Raw genomic sequence first — 20,637 nt, forward strand, 5'->3', positions numbered from 1 at the left:
ATATCTCTTCCCCTATACAGTCCTATATCTCTCCCCCTATACAGTCCACAGTCCTATATCTCTCCCCTATACAGTCCATAGTCCTATATCTCTCCCCTATACAGTCCTATATCTCTCCCCTATACAGTCCTATATCTCTCCCCCATACAGTCCTATATCTCTCCCCTATACAGTCCTATATCTCTCCTATACAGTCCACAGTCCTATATCTCTCCCCCCATACAGTCCACAGTCCTATATCTCTCCCCTATACAGTCCTATATCTCTCCCCCTATACAGTCCTATATCTCTCCTCCTATACAGTCCACAGTCCTATATCTCTCCCCTATACAGTCCACAGTCCTATATCTCTCCCCTATACAGTCCATAGTCCTATATCTCTCCCCTATACAGTCCACAGTCCTATATCTCTCCCCCATACAGTCCTATATCTCTCCCCTATACAGTCCTATATCTCTCCCCTATACAGTCCACAGTCCTATATCTCTCCCCCATACAGTCCTATATCTCCCCCTATACAGTCCTATATCTCTCCTCCTATACAGTCCACAGTCCTATATCTCTCCCCCTATACAGTCCACAGTCCTATATCTCTCCCCTATACAGTCCATAGTCCTATATCTCTCCCCTATACAGTCCACAGTCCTATATCTCTCCCCTATACAGTCCTATATCTCTCCCCTATACAGTCCATAGTCCTATAGCTCTCCCCTATACAGTCCATAGTCCTATATCTCTCCCCCTATACAGTCCATAGTCCTATATCTCTCCCCCTATACAGTCCTATATCTCTCCCCTATACAGTCCTATATCTCTCCCCTATACAGTCCACAGTCCTATATCTCTCCCCCATACAGTCCTATATCTCCCCCTATACAGTCCACAGTCCTATATCTCTCCTCCTATACAGTCCATAGTCCTATATCTCTCCCCCTATACAGTCCTATATCTCTCCCCTATACAGTCCACAGTCCTATATCTCTCCCCTATACAGTCCATAGTCCTATATCTCTCCCCCTATACAGTCCACAGTCCTATATCTCTCCCCCTATACAGTCCACAGTCCTATATCTCTCCCCCTATACAGTCCACAGTCCTATATCTCTCCCCCTATACAGTCCACAGTCCTATATCTCTCCCCCCATACAGTCCATAGTCCTATATCTCTCCCCCTATACAGTCCACAGTCCTATATCTCTCCCCCTATACAGTCCACAGTCCTATATCTCTCCCCCTATACAGTCCACAGTCCTATATCTCTCCCCCCATACAGTCCATAGTCCTATATCTCTCCCCTATACAGTCCATAGTCCTATATCTCTCCCCTATACAGTCCTATATCTCTCCCCTATACAGTCCTATATCTCTCCCCTATACAGTCCATAGTCCTATATCTCTCCTCCTATACAGTCCATAGTCCTATATCTCTCCCCCTATACAGTCCTATATCTCCCCCTATACAGTCCTATATCTCTCCTCCTATACAGTCCACAGTCCTATATCTCTCCTCCTATACAGTCCTATATCTCTCCCCTATACAGTCCACAGTCCTATATCTCTCCCCCTATACAGTCCACAGTCCTATATCTCTCCCCCTATACAGTCCTATATCTCCCCCTATACAGTCCACAGTCCTATATCTCTCCTCCTATACAGTCCACAGTCCTATATCTCTCCCCTATACAGTCCATAGTCCTATATCTCTCCCCTATACAGTCCATAGTCCTATATCTCTCCCCCTATACAGTCCTATATCTCTCCCCTATACAGTCCTATATCTCTCCCCTATACAGTCCATAGTCCTATATCTCTCCCCCTATACAGTCCATAGTCCTATATCTCTCCTCCTATACAGTCCACAGTCCTATATCTCTCCTCCTATACAGTCCTATATCTCTCCCCTATACAGTCCACAGTCCTATATCTCTCCCCCTATACAGTCCACAGTCCTATATCTCTCCCCCTATACAGTCCTATATCTCCCCCTATACAGTCCACAGTCCTATATCTCTCCTCCTATACAGTCCACAGTCCTATATCTCTCCTCCTATACAGTCCTATATCTCTCCCCTATACAGTCCACAGTCCTATATCTCTCCCCTATACAGTCCACAGTCCTATATCTCTCCCCCCATACAGTCCATAGTCCTATATCTCTCCCCCTATACAGTCCATAGTCCTATATCTCTCCCCCTATACAGTCCTATATCTCTCCCCTATACAGTCCATAGTCCTATATCTCTCCCCCTATACAGTCCTATATCTCCCCCTATACAGTCCTATATCTCTCCCCCATACAGTCCTATATCTCTCCCCCTATACAGTCCTATATCTCTCCCCCATACAGTCCTATATCTCTCCCCCTATACAGTCCTATATCTCTCCCCCTATACAGTCCATAGTCCTATATCTCTCCCCCATACAGTCCTATATCTCTTCCCCTATACAGTCCTATATCTCTCCCCCTATACAGTCCACAGTCCTATATCTCTCCCCTATACAGTCCATAGTCCTATATCTCTCCCCTATACAGTCCTATATCTCTCCCCTATACAGTCCACAGTCCTATATCTCTCCCCTATACAGTCCTATATCTCTCCCCTATACAGTCCTATATCTCTCCTATACAGTCCACAGTCCTATATCTCTCCCCCCATACAGTCCACAGTCCTATATCTCTCCCCTATACAGTCCTATATCTCTCCCCCTATACAGTCCTATATCTCTCCTCCTATACAGTCCTATATCTCTCCTCCTATACAGTCCACAGTCCTATATCTCCCCCTATACAGTCCACAGTCCTATATCTCTCCCCCCATACAGTCCATAGTCCTATATCTCTCCCCTATACAGTCCTATATCTCTCCCCCCATACAGTCCACAGTCCTATATCTCTCCCCTATACAGTCCTATATCTCTCCTCCTATACAGTCCATAGTCCTATATCTCTCCCCTATACAGTCCTATATCTCTCCCCCCATACAGTCCACAGTCCTATATCTCTCCCCTATACAGTCCTATATCTCTCCTCCTATACAGTCCATAGTCCTATATCTCTCCCCTATACAGTCCTATATCTCTCCCCCCATACAGTCCATAGTCCTATATCTCTCCCCTATACAGTCCTATATCTCTCCTCCTATACAGTCCACAGTCCTATATCTCCCCCCATACAGTCCTATATATGTGTCAGACTATCTGCGGCAATTCGGATATCGATGGTCCCGTATTTTGTGATCGGATCTCAGGACTTACCTTATGTCCTCGTCTCCATCCCAGAACCAGAGTGACCCGCGGCGGCTGCATGTCCCTGGGAGGGGTCCCTTCTTTATAAAGACCCCCCCGGCCTCCCCGAGGACAATGCGGAGAATACGGAACTCTCTGGAGGGAGAAGTGCTGATGTGACATTGTGCCTGCAATCAGCAACGCCGGCAGAACGGGACAAAGGCCGCGGGGGGCGGCATGGAGATCACAGGGGGGAGTATATACAGGATAGAGTATACAGGAGAGAGAGAGTATACGGGATGGAGATCACAGGGGGGAGTATATACGGGATGGAGATCACAGGGGGGAGTATATACAGGATGGAGATCACAGGGGGGAGTATATACAGGATAGAGATCACAGGGGGGAGTATATACAGGATGGAGATCACAGGGGGGAGTATATACAGGATGGAGATCACAGGGGGGAGTATATACAGGATGGAGATCACAGGGGGGAGTATATACAGGATGGAGATCACAGGGGGGAGTATATACAGGGCATGGAGATCACAGGGGGGAGTATATACAGGATGGAGATCACAGGGGGGAGTATATACAGGATGGAGATCACAGGGGGGAGTATATACAGGATGGAGATCACAGGGGGGAGTATATACAGGATGGAGATCACAGGGGGGAGTATATACAGGATAGAGATCACAGGGGAGTATATACAGGATAGAGATCACAGGGGGGAGTATATACAGGATGGAGATCACAGGGGGGAGTATATACAGGATAGAGTATACAGGAGAGAGAGAGTATACGGGATAGAGATCACAGGAGAGAGTGTATGGAGATCACAGGAGAGAGTGTATGGAGATCACAGGAGAGAGTGTATGGAGATCACAGGATATAGTATACAGGAGAGAGAGAGTATACGGGATGGAGATCACAGGGGGGAGTATATACAGGATGGAGATCACAGGGGAGTATATACGGGATGGAGATCACAGGGGGGAGTATACAGGATAGAGATCACAGGGGGGAGTATATACGGGATGGAGATCACAGGGGGGAGTATATACAGGATGGAGATCACAGGGGGGAGTATATACAGGATGGAGATCACAGGGGGGAGTATATACAGGATGGAGATCACAGGGGGGAGTATATACAGGATAGAGATCACAGGGGGGAGTATATACAGGATGGAGATCACAGGGGGGAGTATATACAGGGCATGGAGATCACAGGGGGGAGTATATACAGGATGGAGATCACAGGGGGGAGTATATACAGGATGGAGATCACAGGGGGGAGTATATACAGGATGGAGATCACAGGGGGGAGTATATACAGGATAGAGATCACAGGGGAGTATATACAGGATAGAGATCACAGGGGGGAGTATATACAGGATGGAGATCACAGGGGGGAGTATATACAGGATAGAGTATACAGGAGAGAGAGAGTATACGGGATAGAGATCACAGGAGAGAGTGTATGGAGATCACAGGATATAGTATACAGGAGAGAGAGAGTATACGGGATGGAGATCACAGGGGGGAGTATATACAGGATGGAGATCACAGGGGAGTATATACGGGATGGAGATCACAGGGGGGAGTATATACAGGATGGAGATCACAGGGGGGAGTATATACAGGGCATGGAGATCACAGGGGGGAGTATATACAGGATGGAGATCACAGGGGGGAGTATATACAGGATGGAGATCACAGGGGGGAGTATATACAGGATGGAGATCACAGGGGGGAGTATATACAGGATAGAGATCACAGGGGAGTATATACAGGATAGAGATCACAGGGGGGAGTATATACAGGATGGAGATCACAGGGGGGAGTATATACAGGATGGAGATCACAGGGGGAGTATATACAGGATGGAGATCACAGGGGGGAGTATACAGGAGAGAGTATACGGGATAGAGATCACAGGGGGGAGTATATACAGGATGGAGATCACAGGGGGGAGTATATACAGGATGGAGATCACAGGGGAGAGTATATACAGGATGGAGATCACAGGGGGGAGTATATACAGGAGAGAGAGTATACAGGATGGAGATCACAGGGGAGTATATACAGGATAGAGATCACAGGGGAGAGTATATACAGGATGGAGATCACAGGGGAGAGTATACAGGATGGAGATCACAGGGGAGAGTATACAGGATAGAGATCACAGGGGGGAGTATATACAGGATGGAGATCACAGGGGGGAGTATATACAGGATGGAGATCACAGGGGGGAGTATATACAGGGCATGGAGATCACAGGGGGAGTATATACAGGATGGAGATCACAGGGGGGAGTATATACAGGGCATGGAGATCACAGGGGGAGTATATACAGGATGGAGATCACAGGGGGGAGTATATACAGGATGGAGATCACAGGGGGGAGTATATACAGGGCATGGAGATCACAGGGGGAGTATATACAGGATGGAGATCACAGGGGAGAGTATACAGGATGGAGATCACAGGGGAGAGTATACAGGATAGAGATCACAGGAGAGAGAGTATACAGGATAGAGATCACAGGATATAGTATATGGAGATCATAGGATGTAGTATACAGGATAGAGATCACAGGAGAGAGATCACAGGATAGAGATCACAGGGGGGAGTACATACAGGAGAGAGTATACAGGAGAGAGTGTACAGGAGAGAGATCACAGGATATAGTATATGGAGATCACAGGAGAGAGTATATGGAGATCACAGGATGTAGTATACAGGATAGAGATCACAGGAGAGAGTATATGGAGAGTATACAGGATAGAGATCACAGGATATAGTATATGGAGAGTATACAGGATAGAGATCACAGGATATAGTATACAGGATAGAGATCACAGGATATAGTATACAGGATAGAGATCACAGGATATAGTATATGGAGTGTATACGGGATAGAGATCACAGAATATAGTATATGGAGAGTACGGGATAGAGATCACAGGATATAGTATATGGAGAGTACGGGATAGAGATCACAGGATATAGTATATGGAGATCACAGAATATAGTATATAGAGAGTACGGGATAGAGATCACAGGATATAGTATATGGAGAGTACGGGATAGAGATCACAGAATATAGTATATGGAGAGTATACAGGATAGAGATCACAGGATATAGTATATGGAGAGTATACAGGATAGAGATCACAGGATATAGTATATGGAGAGTATACAGGATAGAGATCACAGGATATAGTATATGGAGAGTACGGGATAGAGATCACAGAATATAGTATATGGAGAGTACGGGATAGAGATCACAGAATATAGTATATGGAGAGTATACAGGATAGAGATCACAGGATATAGTATATGGAGAGTACGGGATAGAGATCACAGGATATAGTATATGGAGAGTATACGGGATAGAGATCACAGGATATAGTATATGGAGAGTATACAGGATAGAGATCACAGAATATAGTATATGGAGAGTACGGGATAGAGATCACAGAATATAGTATATGGAGAGTACGGGATAGAGATCACAGAATATAGTATATGGAGAGTATACAGGATAGAGATCACAGAATATAGTATATGGAGAGTACGGGATAGAGATCACAGAATATAGTATATGGAGAGTATACAGGATAGAGATCACAGAATATAGTATATGGAGTGTATACAGTATAGAGATCACAGGATATAGTATATGGAGAGTACAGGATAGAGATCACAGGATATAGTATATGGAGAGTATACGGGATAGAGATCACAGGATATAGTATATGGAGAGTACGGGATAGAGATCACAGAATATAGTATATGGAGAGTACGGGATAGAGATCACAGGATATAGTATATGGAGAGTACAGGATAGAGATCACAGGATATAGTATATGGAGAGTACGGGATAGAGATCACAGAATATAGTATATGGAGAGTACGGGATAGAGATCACAGGATATAGTATATGGAGAGTACGGGATAGAGATCACAGGATATAGTATATGGAGAGTATACAGGATAGAGATCACAGGATATAGTATATGGAGAGTACGGGATAGAGATCACAGAATATAGTATATGGAGAGATCGTCTGTAACGGACTTATGAACTATTCTGCCTGGACATCCTATAATACTCCTACAGTGAGGTCTACAAAGAACTGCATGACTCGTTAGAATTGGATGTACCACATTGTATTCTGAGCTCAAAGGGTTAATTATACAAGGGACTTTTTCACTGCTGAATGCTAATATTCCCTTTGCATAGCTAATGGACTCTCCTTTGTGTAGTTAATCCCCTCAACATACGGAGGCTGTTATGTGGGAGTGTATAATTGTTTTAAAGGTTAATTGAATTCTATTGTCTGATCAAGTCATGTTAAATATAAGGTTGGAGCCAAAACGTCTAGAGACTGATTGATTCAAGGGAATGTCATTATTTCAAAGTATGTGTGTGAAGGGGGGGGCGGAGAGTGTCATTGTTCATGTAAGCTTGTAACCATATAAAAAGCGAGGTGAAATGTGCAAATAAAGTCAGTCTTGTTTGACCCTTCAACGTAGCCTTGTCTCGTTCGTGAAGGGGAATTCTCTCTCTCTCTCTCTGGATCTATTGGACGGGGATACCAGCGGTACTTGCATATCGCAGCTTGCCAGGGAAAAGGACTTCTCCAACGGCTGAGACCCTCTCACTACATGGGTAGCCGTTACAACGGGATAGAGATCACAGAATATAGTATATGGAGATCACAGGATATAGTATAGAGAGAGTACGGGATAGAGATCTCAGGATATAGTATATGGAGAGTACGGGATAGAGATCACAGGATATAGTATACAGGATAGAGATCACAGGATATAGTATATAGAGAGTACGGGATAGAGATCACAGAATATAGTATATGGAGATCACAGGATATTGTATATAGAGAGTACGGGATAGAGATCTCAGGATATAGTATATGGAGAGTACGGGATAGAGATCACAGGATATAGTATATGGAGAGTACGGGATAGAGATCACAGGATATAGTATATGGAGAGTATACGGGATAGAGATCACAGGATATAGTATATGGAGAGTACGGGATAGAGATCACAGGATATAGTATATGGAGAGTATACAGGATAGAGATCACAGGATATAGTATATGGAGAGTACGGGATAGAGATCACAGGATATAGTATATGGAGAGTACAGAATAGAGATCACAGGATATAGTATATGGAGAGTACGGGATAGAGATCACAGGATATAGTATACGGGATAGAGATCACAGGATATAGTATATGGAGAGTACGGGATAGAGATCACAGGATATAGTATATGGAGAGTACGGGATAGAGATCACAGGATATAGTATATGGAGAGTATACGGGATAGAGATCACAGGATATAGTATATGGAGAGCACAGGATAGAGATCACAGGATATAGTATATGGAGAGTACAGGATAGAGATCACAGGATATAGTATATGGAGAGTACAGGATAGAGATCACAGAATATAGTATATGGAGAGTACGGGATAGAGATCACAGAATATAGTATATGGAGAGTACAGGATAGAGATCACAGGATATAGTATATGGAGAGTATACGGGATAGAGATCACAGGATATAGTATATGGAGAGTACGGGATAGAGATCACAGGATATAGTATATGGAGAGTATACGGGATAGAGATCACAGGATATAGTATATGGAGTGTACAGGATAGAGATCACAGGATATAGTATATGGAGAGTACGGGATAGAGATCACAGGATATAGTATATGGAGAGCACAGGATAGAGATCACAGGATATAGTATATGGAGTGCACAGGATAGAGATCATACTGTACAGTGTAACATTGGAAGAAGGAAGGTTTCGGGGACATTCTCAGGTTTGAACATTTATTGGGTATTTTATGGTCCTTTATTTTGTAATGATCTCTATGTACAGATGTGAACATTGATCTCTATTCCGGCGGTGATCAGTCCCAGGGAGGAGAACGGCGCCCCCAGAGTCCAATCTTTGGTCATCTCAGATTCTTCTTCATAAATAGAATAGTCCTCCAGCTTCTCGTGGGCGGAGCTCTCAGTCCTCCAGCTTCTCGTGGGCGGAGCTCTCAGTCCTCCAGCTCCTCGTGGGCGGAGCTCTCAGTCCTCCAGGCTGCGGAATGCTGTCTGCATTTCCTCATTCAGCTGGGCGTAGTCGGCTTTAATCTTGGCTTCTCCGTCCTTCAGAGGATCCTGAGGAAGAAGGAGGAGCCGATCAATTCTCCTGCATCAGTATTTCCTCCCCTCCCCCACCACAGGAACTGGACTTCCTATAATGTCCGACCAATCAGAATAGGAGAACCTGGAGGCCTGCAATCTCTCATAATAGATCATGGGAGATCCATCCTAACTCTGACCCTAGATCATGGGAGATCCATCCTAACTCTAACCCTAGATCATGGGAGATCCATCCTAACTCTGACCCTAGATCATGGGAGATCCATCCTAACTCTGACCCTAGATCATGGGAGATCCATCCTAACTCTGACCCTAGATCATGGGAGATCCATCCTAACTCTGACCCTAGATCATGGGAGATCCCACCTAACTCTGACCCTAGATCATGGGAGATCACACCTAACTCTGACCCTAGATCAAGGAGGATCCCACCTAACTCTGACCCTAGATCATGGGAGATCCATCCTAACCCTGACCCTAGATCATGGGAGATCCATCCTAACTCTGACCCTAGATCATGGGAGATCCATCCTAACTCTGACCCTAGATCATGGGAGATCACACCTAACTCTGACCCTAGATCATGGGAGATCACACCAAACTCTGACCCTAGATCATGGGAGATCCCACCTAACTCTGACCCTAGATCATGGGAGATCCATCCTAACTCTGACCCTAGATCATGGGAGATCCATCCTAACTCTGACCCTAGATCATGGGAGATCCCACCTAACTCTGACCCTAGATCATGGGAGATCACACCTAACTCTGACCCTAGATCAAGGAGGATCCCACCTAACTCTGACCCTAGATCATGGGAGATCCATCCTAACCCTGACCCTAGATCATGGGAGATCCATCCTAACTCTGACCCTAGATCATGGGAGATCCATCCTAACTCTGACCCTAGATCATGGGAGATCACACCTAACTCTGACCCTAGATCATGGGAGATCACACCAAACTCTGACCCTAGATCATGGGAGATCCCACCTAACTCTGACCCTAGATCATGGGAGATCCCACCTAACTCTGACTCTAGATCATGGGAGATCCCACCTAACTCTGACCCTAGATCATGGGAGATCCCACCTAACTCTGACCCTAGATCATGGGAGATCCCACCTAACTCTGACTCTAGATCATGGGAGATCCCACCTAACTCTGACCCTAGATCATGGGAGATCCATCCTAACTCTGACCCTAGATCATGGGAGATCCATCCTAACTCTGACCCTAGATCATGGGAGATCCATCCTAACTCTGACCCTAGATCATGGGAGATCCATCCTAACTCTGACCCTAGATCATGGGAGATCCCACCTAACTCTGACCCTAGATCATGGGAGATCCATCCTAACTCTGACCGTAGATCATGGGAGATCCATCCTAACTCTGACCCTAGATCATGGGAGATCCATCCTAACTCTGACCCTAGATCATGGGAGATCCATCCTAACTCTGACCCTAGATCATGGGGGATCCATCCTAACTCTGACCCTAGATCATGGGAGATCCATCCTAACTCTGACCCTAGATCATGGGAGATCCATCCTAACTCTGACCCTAGATCATGGGAGATCCATCCTAACTCTGACCCTAGATCATGGGAGATCCATCCTAACTCTGACCCTAGATCATGGGAGATCCATCCTAACTCTGACCCTAGATCATGGGAGATCCATCCTAACTCTGACCCTAGATCATGGAGGATCCCACCTAACTCTGACCCTAGATCATGGAAGATCCCACCTAACTCTGACCCTAGATCATGGGAGATCCATCCTAACTCTGACCCTAGATCATGGGAGATCCATCCTAACTCTGACCCTAGATCATGGGAGATCCATCCTAACTCTGACCCTAGAACAAGAAGGATCCCACCTAACTCTGACCCTAGATCATGGGAGATCCATCCTAACTCTGACCCTAGATCATGGAAGATCCATCCTAACTCTGACCCTAGATCATGGAAGATCCATCCTAACTCTGACCCTAGATCATGGGAGATCCCACCTAACTCTGACCCTAGATCATGGGAGATCACACCAAACTCTGACCCTAGATCATGGGAGATCCCACCTAACTCTGACCCTAGATCATGGAAGATCCCACCTAACTCTGACCCTAGATCATGGAGCATCCCACCTAACCCTAGAACAAGGAAAAGATCCCAGCAGTCCTGTCTCTGAAATGACATGCAGCAGTCCTGTCTCTGAAACGACATGCAGCAGTCCTGTCTTCTGAACGACATGCAGCAGTCCTGTCTTCTGAACGACATGCAGCAGTCCTGTCTCCTGAACGACATGCAGCAGTCCTGTCTCCTGAACGACATGCAGCAGTCCTGTCTCTGAAACGACATGCAGCAGTCCTGTCTCTGAAACGACATGCAGCAGTCCTGTCTCTGAAACGACATGCAGCAGTCCTGTCTTCTGAACGACATGCAGCAGTCCTGTCTCCTGAACGACATGCAGCAGTCCTGTCTCTGAAACGACATGCAGCAGTCCTGTCTCTGAAATGACATGCAGCAGTCCTGTCTCCTGAACGACATGCAGCAGTCCTGTCTCCTGAACGACATGCAGCAGTCCTGTCTTCTGAACGACATGCAGCAGTCCTGTCTCTGGAACGATATGCAGCAGTCCTGTCTCCTGAACGACATGCAGGAGTCCTGTCTCTGAAACGACATGCAGCAGTCCTGTCTCTGAAACGACATGCAGCAGTCCTGTCTCTGAAATGACATGCAGCAGTCCTGTCTCCTGAACGACATGCAGCAGTCCTGTCTCCTGAACGACATGCAGCAGTCCTGTCTCTGAAACGACATGCAGCAGTCCTGTCTCTGAAATGACATGCAGCAGTCCTGTCTCTGAAATGACATGCAGCAGTCCTGTCTCTGAAACGACATGCAGCAGTCCTGTCTCTGAAATGACATGCAGCAGTCCTGTCTCTGAAATGACATGCAGCAGTCCTGTCTCTGAAATGACATGCAGCAGTCCTGTCTCCTGAACGACATGCAGCAGTCCTGTCTCCTGAACGACATGCAGCAGTCCTGTCTCTGGAACGACATGCAGCAGTCCTGTCTCCTGAACGACATGCAGCAGTCCTGTCTCCTGAACGACATGCAGCAGTCCTGTCTCCTGAACGACATGCAGCAGTCCTGTCTCTGAAACGACATGCAGCAGTCCTGTCTCTGAAACGACATGCAGCAGTCCTGTCTCTGAAACGACATGCAGCAGTCCTGTCTCCTGAACGACATGCAGCAGTCCTGTCTCTGAAATGACATGCAGCAGTCCTGTCTCCTGAACGACATGCAGCAGTCCTGTCTCCTGAACGACATGCAGCAGTCCTGTCTTCTGAACGACATGCAGCAGTCCTGTCTCTGGAACGATATGCAGCAGTCCTGTCTCCTGAACGACATGCAGCAGTCCTGTCTCCTGAATGACATGCAGCAGTCCTGTCTCCTGAACGACATGCAGCAGTCCTGTCTCTGAAACGACATGCAGCAGTCCTGTCTTCTGAACGACATGCAGCAGTCCTGTCTCCTGAACGACATGCAGCAGTCCTGTCTCTGAACGACATGCAGCAGTCCTGTCTCTGGAACGATATGCAGCAGTCCTGTCTCTGAAATGACATGCAGCAGTCCTGTCTCCTGAACGACATGCAGCAGTCCTGTCTCCTGAACGACATGCAGCAGTCCTGTCTTCTGAACGACATGCAGCAGTCCTGTCTCCTGAACGACATGCAGCAGTCCTGTCTCCTGAACGACATGCAGCAGTCCTGTCTCCTGAACGACATGCAGCAGTCCTGTCTTCTGAACGACATGCAGCAGTCCTGTCTCTGGAACGACTTGCAGGAGTCCTGTCTCCTGAACGACATGCAGCAGTCCTGTCTCCTGAACTACATGCAGCAGTCCTGTCTCCTGAACGACATGCAGCAGTCCTGTCTCTGAAACGACATGCAGCAGTCCTGTCTCCTGAACGACATGCAGCAGTCCTGTCTTCTGAACGACATGCAGCAGTCCTGTCTCCTGAACGACATGCAGCAGTCCTGTCTTCTGAACGACATGCAGCAGTCCTGTCTCTGGAACGATATGCAGCAGTCCTGTCTCTGAAATGACATGCAGCAGTCCTGTCTCCTGAACGACATGCAGCAGTCCTGTCTCCTGAACGACATGCAGCAGTCCTGTCTCCTGAACGACATGCAGCAGTCCTGTCTCCTGAACGACATGCAGCAGTCCTGTCTCTGAAACGACATGCAGCAGTCCTGTCTCCTGAACGACATCCAGCAGTCCTGTCTCCTGAACGACATGCAGCAGTCCTGTCTCCTGAACGACATGCAGCAGTCCTGTCTCCTGAACGACATGCAGCAGTCCTGTCTTCTGAACGACATGCAGCAGTCCTGTCTCTGAAACGACATGCAGCAGTCCTGTCTCTGAAACGACATGCAGCAGTCCTGTCTCCTGAACGACATGCAGCAGTCCTGTCTCCTGAACGACATGCAGCAGTCCTGTCTCTGAAACGACATGCAGCAGTCCTGTCTCTGGAACGACTTGCAGGAGTCCTGTCTCCTGAACGACATGCAGCAGTCCTGTCTCTGAAACGACATGCAGCAGTCCTGTCTCTGAAATGACATGCAGCAGTCCTGTCTCTGAAACGACATGCAGCAGTCCTGTCTCCTGAACGACATGCAGCAGTCCTGTCTCTGAAACGACATGCAGCAGTCCTGTCTCCTGAACGACATGCAGCAGTCCTGTCTTCTGAACGACATGCAGCAGTCCTGTCTTCTGAACGACATGCAGCAGTCCTGTCTCCTGAACGACATGCAGCAGTCCTGTCTCTGAAACGACATGCAGCAGTCCTGTCTCCTGAACGACATGCAGCAGTCCTGTCTTCTGAACGACATGCAGCAGTCCTGTCTCTGGAACGACATGCAGCAGTCCTGTCTCTGAAACGACATGCAGCAGTCCTGTCTCTGGAACGACATGCAGCAGTCCTGTCTTCTGAACGACATGCAGCAGTCCTGTCTCTGTCATCTGAGGAGATTCCTTAATACCCCATACCTGGGAATCCCCCTAATCCTGGCATCTGAAGAGATTCCCTAATACCCCATACCTGGGGAATCCCCCTAATCCTGGCATCTGAGGAGATTCCCTGATACCCCATACCTGGGGAATCCCCCTAATCCTGGCATCTAAGGAGATTCCCTTATACCCCATACCTGGGAAATCCCCCTAACACTGGTATCTGGGGAAATCCCCCCAAACAATGGTATCTGGGGAGATCCCCCCTAACACTGGTATCTGGTGAGATCCCCCCTAACACTGGTATCTGGGGAGATCCGCCTAACACTGGTATCTGGGGGGATCCCCCCTAACACTGGTATCTGGGGAGATCCACCCTAATCCTGGTATCTGGGGGATCCCCCTAGCACTGGTATCTGAGAAGATCCCCCCTAACACTGATATCTGGGGGGGATCCCGCTAACACTGGTATCTGGGGAGATTCCCCCTTACACTGGTATCTGGGGAGATCCCCCCTAACACTGGTATCTGGGGAGATCCCCCCTAACACTGGTATCTGGGGAGATCCGCCTAACACTGGTATCTGGGGAGATCCCCCCTAACACTGGTATCTGGGGGATCCCCCTAGCACTGGTATCTGAGAAGATCCCCCCTAACACTGATATCTGGGGGGGATCCCGCTAACACTGGTATCTGGGGAGATTCCCCCTAACACTGGTATCTGGGGAGATCCCCCCTAACACTGGTATCTGGGGAGATCCACCTAACACTGGTATCTGGGGAGATCCCCCCAAACACTGGTATCTGGGGGGATCCCCCCTAACACTGGTATCTGGGGGGGATCCCCCCTAACACTGGTATCTGGGGGGGGATCCCCCCTAACACTGGTATCTGGGGAGATCCGCCTAACACTGGTATCTGGGGAGATCCCCCCAAACACTGGTATCTGGGGGATCCCCCCTAACACTGGTATCTGGGGGGGATCCCCCCTAACACTGGTATCTGGGGGGGATCCCCCCTAACACTGGTATCTGGGGGATCCCCCCTAACACTGGTATCTGGGGAGATCCCCCCTAATCCTGGTATCTGGGGGATCCCTTTAATGGAATTTCTTGGTTGGACAGTATGTGGAGGATTTACGGTTGTATTCATTCCTATTGATTGAAACACAAATAAACTTTCAGCACTTTGAATGGAAATAAATGAGGGAATTTGGGGTGTCTTCGGGGCATCATTGGGGTGTCGTTGCAGTGACGTTGGAGCGTCGGTGGTGTGTCGTTGGGGCATAGTTGGCCGTCGTTGGAACGTTGTTGGGGTGTCATCTGGGAATGGTTGGGGTGTCGTTGCGGTGACGTTGGAGCGTCGGTGGGGTGTTGTTGTGTCATAGTTGGCCGTCGTTGGGACGTTGTTGGGGTGTCGTCTGGGAATGGTTGGGGTGTCGTTGGGGCGTAGTTGGCCGTTGTTGGGGTGTCGTTGCGGCGTCGGTGGGGCGTCGGTGGGGTATCGTCGGGGAATGGTTGGGGTGCCGTTGGGGTGTCGTTGGGCCGTTGTTGGGGTGTCGTTGCGGCGTCGGTGGGGTATCGTCGGGGAATGGTTGCGGTGTCGGTGGGCCGTTGTTGGGGTGTCGTCGGGGAATGGTTGGGGTGCCGGTGGGGTGTCGTTGGGCCGTTGTTGGGGTGTCGTCGGGGAATGGTTGGGGTGTCGGTGGGGTGTCGTTGGGCCGTTGTTGGGGTGTCGTCTGGGAATGGTTGGGGTGGCGGTGGGGTGTCGTTGGGCCGTTGTTGGGGCGTAGTTGGCCGTTGTTGGGGTGTCGTTGCGGCGTCGGTGGGGTATCGTCGGGGAATGGTTACGGTGTCGTTGGGCCGTTGTTGGGGTGTCATCAGGGAATGGTTGGGTTGTCGGTGGGCCGTTGTTGGGGTGTCGTCAGGGAATGGTTGGGGTGTCGGTGGGCCGTTGTTGGGGTGTCGTCTGGGAATGGTTGGGGTGTCGGTGGGGTGTCGTTGGGCCGTTGTTGGGGTGTCGTCGGGGAATGGTTGGGGTGTCGGTGGGGTGTCGTTGGGCCGTTGTTGGGGTGTCGTGGGGGAATGGTTGGGGTGTCGGTGGGGTGTCGTTGGGCCGTTGTTGGGGTGTCGTCGGGGAATGGTTGGGGTGTCGGTGGGCCGTTGTTGGGGTGTCGTCGGGGAATGGTTGGGGTGTCGGTGGGGTGTCGTTGGGCCGTTGTTGGGGTGTCGTCTGTGAATGGTTGGGGTGTCGGTGGGGTGTCGTTGGGCCGTTGTTGGGGTGTCATCGGGGAATGGTTGGGGTGTCGGTGGGGTGTCGTTGGGCCGTTGTTGGGGTGTTGTGGGGGAATGGTTGGGGTGTCGGTGGGGTGTCGTTGGGCCGTTGTTGGGGTGTCGTCGGGGAATGGTTGGGGTGTCGGTGGGCCGTTGTTGGGGTGTCGTCAGGGAATGGTTGGGATGTCGGTGGGGTGTCGTTGGGCCGTTGTTGGGGTGTCGTCTGGGAATGGTTGGGGTGTCGGTGGGCCGTTGTTGGGGTGTCGTCGGGAAATGGTTGGGGTGTCGGTGGGGTGTCGTTGGGCCGTTGTTGGGGTGTCGTCGGGGAATGGTTGGGGTGTCGGTGGGGTGTCGTTGGGCCGTTGTTGGGGTGTCGTCGGGGAATGGTTGGGGTGTCGTTGGGCCGTTGTTGGGGTGTCGTCGGGGAATGGTTGGGGTGTCGGTGGGCCGTTGTTGGGGTGTCGTCGGGGAATGGTTGGGGTGTCGGTGGGGTGTCGTTGGGCCGTTGTTGGGGTGTCGTCTGGGAATGGTTGGGGTGTCGGTGGGCCGTTGTTGGGGTGTCGTCGGGGAATGGTTGCGGTGTCGGTGGGGTGTCGTTCTGTTTCTCCCGAAATATTTGTCTCCGGTGGAAATGCCGAAGCTTCATACTGTCAGCATTTCACATCAATCACAATTCAATAGCCAAGACCTGAATAAGAATGACTGAAGGACTGCCAATTATTGGAGCCCCATGACTGGATTAGAGGGGTGCACCCCTAGAGGTATCCCCCATTTTGTCACCCTCCCCCATCTTCTGCTCACAGCCAGCGTATGTTGAGTGTCCCCAATTCCAGCAGAAGCCAACAATCACCTTGAATTTCATGGCGCTGAGCTTGTACATGATGTCCCCGAGTTGTTCCCGGATTATTGACCAGGTGATTTTATTTTCGGCCTGAGCCGTGGCTTCCACCGCGTGTCGCGCCATGTCATAGAAGGCGATCATGTTCTGCAGCATTCCCACCGTCTTGTAAAAAGGACAGAATCTGTGAGAGAATGGAAGAGATGTTTATGGGGGTTCCATGTATTGGGTGATGATGTCATAGTATAGACCCCCTTATCTTTTATTGGGGGGGGGGGGTGGAGCCAAGGACTGGTCAGACACCAATTCTATCACAATAAAACCCAAAACTGGGCTCATGTCATATTCCTAGTATCCCATAATAACCCAATAAGGTGATAATGGATTGGTTGCTACAGGCAACAGCATAACTTTTACTACAATTTTCATGGAATATTCGCTGCGTGTATAATAGGTGGTCAGTCACCCACAACCTTCTATATCAGACACATGTCGGGTTTCCACTCAGGGAAAGGAAGTTCAATGTATTGGATGAAAAACTTCCACCCCAATGAAGGTCACAATATTCCGAGTTCCCCTTATTTATCCCCCTAACCTGAGCTTAAAAAGTCTGCTGATACCTGTCATAGGCAGAGTAGCCGTTCTGCTGGAGGAAATCGTCCTTTATTAGTTTAGCCACTTCCAAGGTGATCTTATCCGCTTCTGCTAGTGAGGCCTACAAGACAAAGACATTACGTTTCCCAGATCCCCCATACATCTCCCAGATCCCCCACAGACCTCACATGTCCCCCACAGACCTCACATGTCCCCCCCCCCAGACCTCACATGTCCCCCATAGACTTCACATGTCCCCCACAGACCTCACATGTCCCCCATAGACCTCACATAACTGCCATAGACCTTGCATGTTCTCCACAGACCTCACATATCCCCATAGCCACCATAAACCTTGAGTGTCCTCCATTGATCTCACATGTCCTCCACAGACCTTACATAGACCTCACACGTCCTCCACAGACCTCACATAGCCCCCGTAGACCTCGAATGTCCTCCATAGACCCCACATAGCCCCCATCAACCTTGCGTATCATCCACAGACCTCACTTATCTCCCATATAACTCGCTTGTCCTCCACAGACCTTGCATATCCCCCAAAGATATTGTATGTTCTCCACAGACCTCACATGTCCCCCATAGACCTTGCGTATCATCCTCCACAGACCTCACATATCCACCAAAGACCTCACATATCCCCCATAGACCTTGCGTGCCCCTGATAGACCTCACATATCCCCAGAGACCTTGTAAGTCCTCCACAGACCTCACATTTCCCCCATAGACCTTGCGTGTTCTCCACAGCCCTCACATGTCCCCCACAGAGCTCACATATCCCCCATAAACCTTGTGTGTCCTCCACAGACCTTACATGTCCCCCATAGACCTTGTGGATCATCCACAGGCCTCACATATCTCACATATAACTCTCATGTCCTCCACAGACCTCACATGTCCCCAAAATACCTTTTGTGTCCTCCACAGACCTCACATATCCCCCAAAAAACTTGTATGTTCTCCACAGACCTCACATATCTCCCATAGACCTTGTGTGTCCTCCACAGACCTCACATGTCCCCCATAGACCTCACATATCCACCATATACCTCCCGTGTCCTCCTCAAACCTCACTTGTTCCCCACAGACCTCACATAGCCCCCATAGACCTTGTGTGTCCTCCACAGGCCTCACATATCCCTCATGGACCCCACATGTCCTCCACAGACATCACATATTACCCATAGACCTCATATGTCCTCCACAGACCTCATATGTCCCCCCATAGACCTCACATGTCCCCCACAGACCTCACATGTCCCCCACAGACCTCATATGTCCCCCACAGACCTCATATGTCCCCCCATAGACCTCACATGTCCCCCACAGACCTCACAAGTCCCCCATAGACCTCACATATCCACCATATACCTCCCGTGTCCTCCTCAAACCTCATATGTTCCCCACAGACCTCGCATATCTCCCATAGACCTTGTGTGTCCTCCACAGACCTCACATGTCCCCCATAGACCTCACATATCCACCATATACCTCCCGTGTCCTCCTCAAACCTCACATGTTCCCCACAGACCTCACATAGCCCCCATAGACCTTGTGTGTCCTCCACAGGCCTCACATATCCCTCATAGACCCCACATGTCCTCCACAGACATCACATATTACCCATAGACCTCATATGTCCTCCACAGACCTCATATGTCCCCCCATAGACCTCACATGTCCTCCACAGACCTCACATGTCCCCCACAGACCTCACATTGCCCCCACAGACCTCATATGTCCCCCCATAGACCTCACATGTCCCCCACAGACCTCATATGTCCCCCACAGACCTCATATGTCCCCCCATAGACCTCACATGTCCCCCACAGACCTCACAAGTCCTTCCCAGACTTTGCTTATTCTCGTTGACCTCACATGTCCTCCATAGACTGCACAGAAAATGTTTGTGCTTTGAGATGGTAGTACATGTCAGGACACATCTCATGTATAATGTCCTCCTGGCCTCACCTTTCCCACCAGCTGGACAATCTCTGCAAGGTCTTCCTCCTCCTGAAGGATCTCTTTGGCTTTGGTTCGAAGTGGTACCAATTCAGCAAAGTCCTTCTCATAATATTCATCCAGTGCCCTCATGTACTTGCTGTAACTGATGAGCCAGTTCACAGATGGGAAATGTTTCCTTTGGGCTAATTTCTTGTCTAGTCCCCAGAACACCTATCAGGGGGCGAAAGAGAGGATTCAGCTTTACATATCGCCCCTGTAACATACAGTAAGTCTGAGCCGTCCAGAAGGGTGCTCCTGGCATCGGGTCTGGCTGAGGGGCTGGGTTTCTCCGGCCTTCTGGCTGGTGTCGGCGTGGGTCTGTTCCTATCAGCGTCCGGTGGAAGGAGCTGGCGTAACCTTGTCGGGGGGCCTGGTGAGCCATGCAAATCTGCTGGATTGATGGGGGCCTGGAAGGGCTAGTACTGGTGGAGGGTGCTTGATAGTCGGTGGCTCTCCCTGAGA

General features: G+C 49.3%; 1 protein-coding gene across 2 annotated transcripts in view; it reads right to left on the reverse strand.

The window, feature by feature from the left end:
• Positions 1-9,093: 9,093 nt before the first annotated feature.
• Positions 9,094-20,637, reverse strand: part of LOC120920858 (V-type proton ATPase catalytic subunit A-like) — a 50,791-nt gene continuing 39,247 nt past the window's right edge. Inside the window, exons 12-16 of one of the 2 annotated variants that reach the window (XM_040333211.1) lie at positions 20,143-20,346; positions 18,180-18,274; positions 17,572-17,743; positions 9,329-9,446; positions 9,094-9,297 (exon numbers count right to left, since the gene is read on the reverse strand). In XM_040333211.1, coding sequence (XP_040189145.1) covers positions 9,354-9,446; positions 17,572-17,743; positions 18,180-18,274; positions 20,143-20,346 — 564 coding nt within the window. In that variant the 3' untranslated portion in view covers positions 9,094-9,297; positions 9,329-9,353. Of the gene's footprint in view, positions 9,447-17,571; positions 17,744-18,179; positions 18,275-20,142; positions 20,347-20,637 lie in introns of both variants that reach the window. The other variant, XM_040333210.1, reaches the window with a different exon arrangement.

The sequence above is a fragment of the Rana temporaria genome, chromosome 13 (genome assembly GCF_905171775.1).
Source record: "Rana temporaria chromosome 13, aRanTem1.1, whole genome shotgun sequence".
In the NCBI taxonomy this organism is placed as follows: domain Eukaryota; kingdom Metazoa; phylum Chordata; class Amphibia; order Anura; family Ranidae; genus Rana; species Rana temporaria.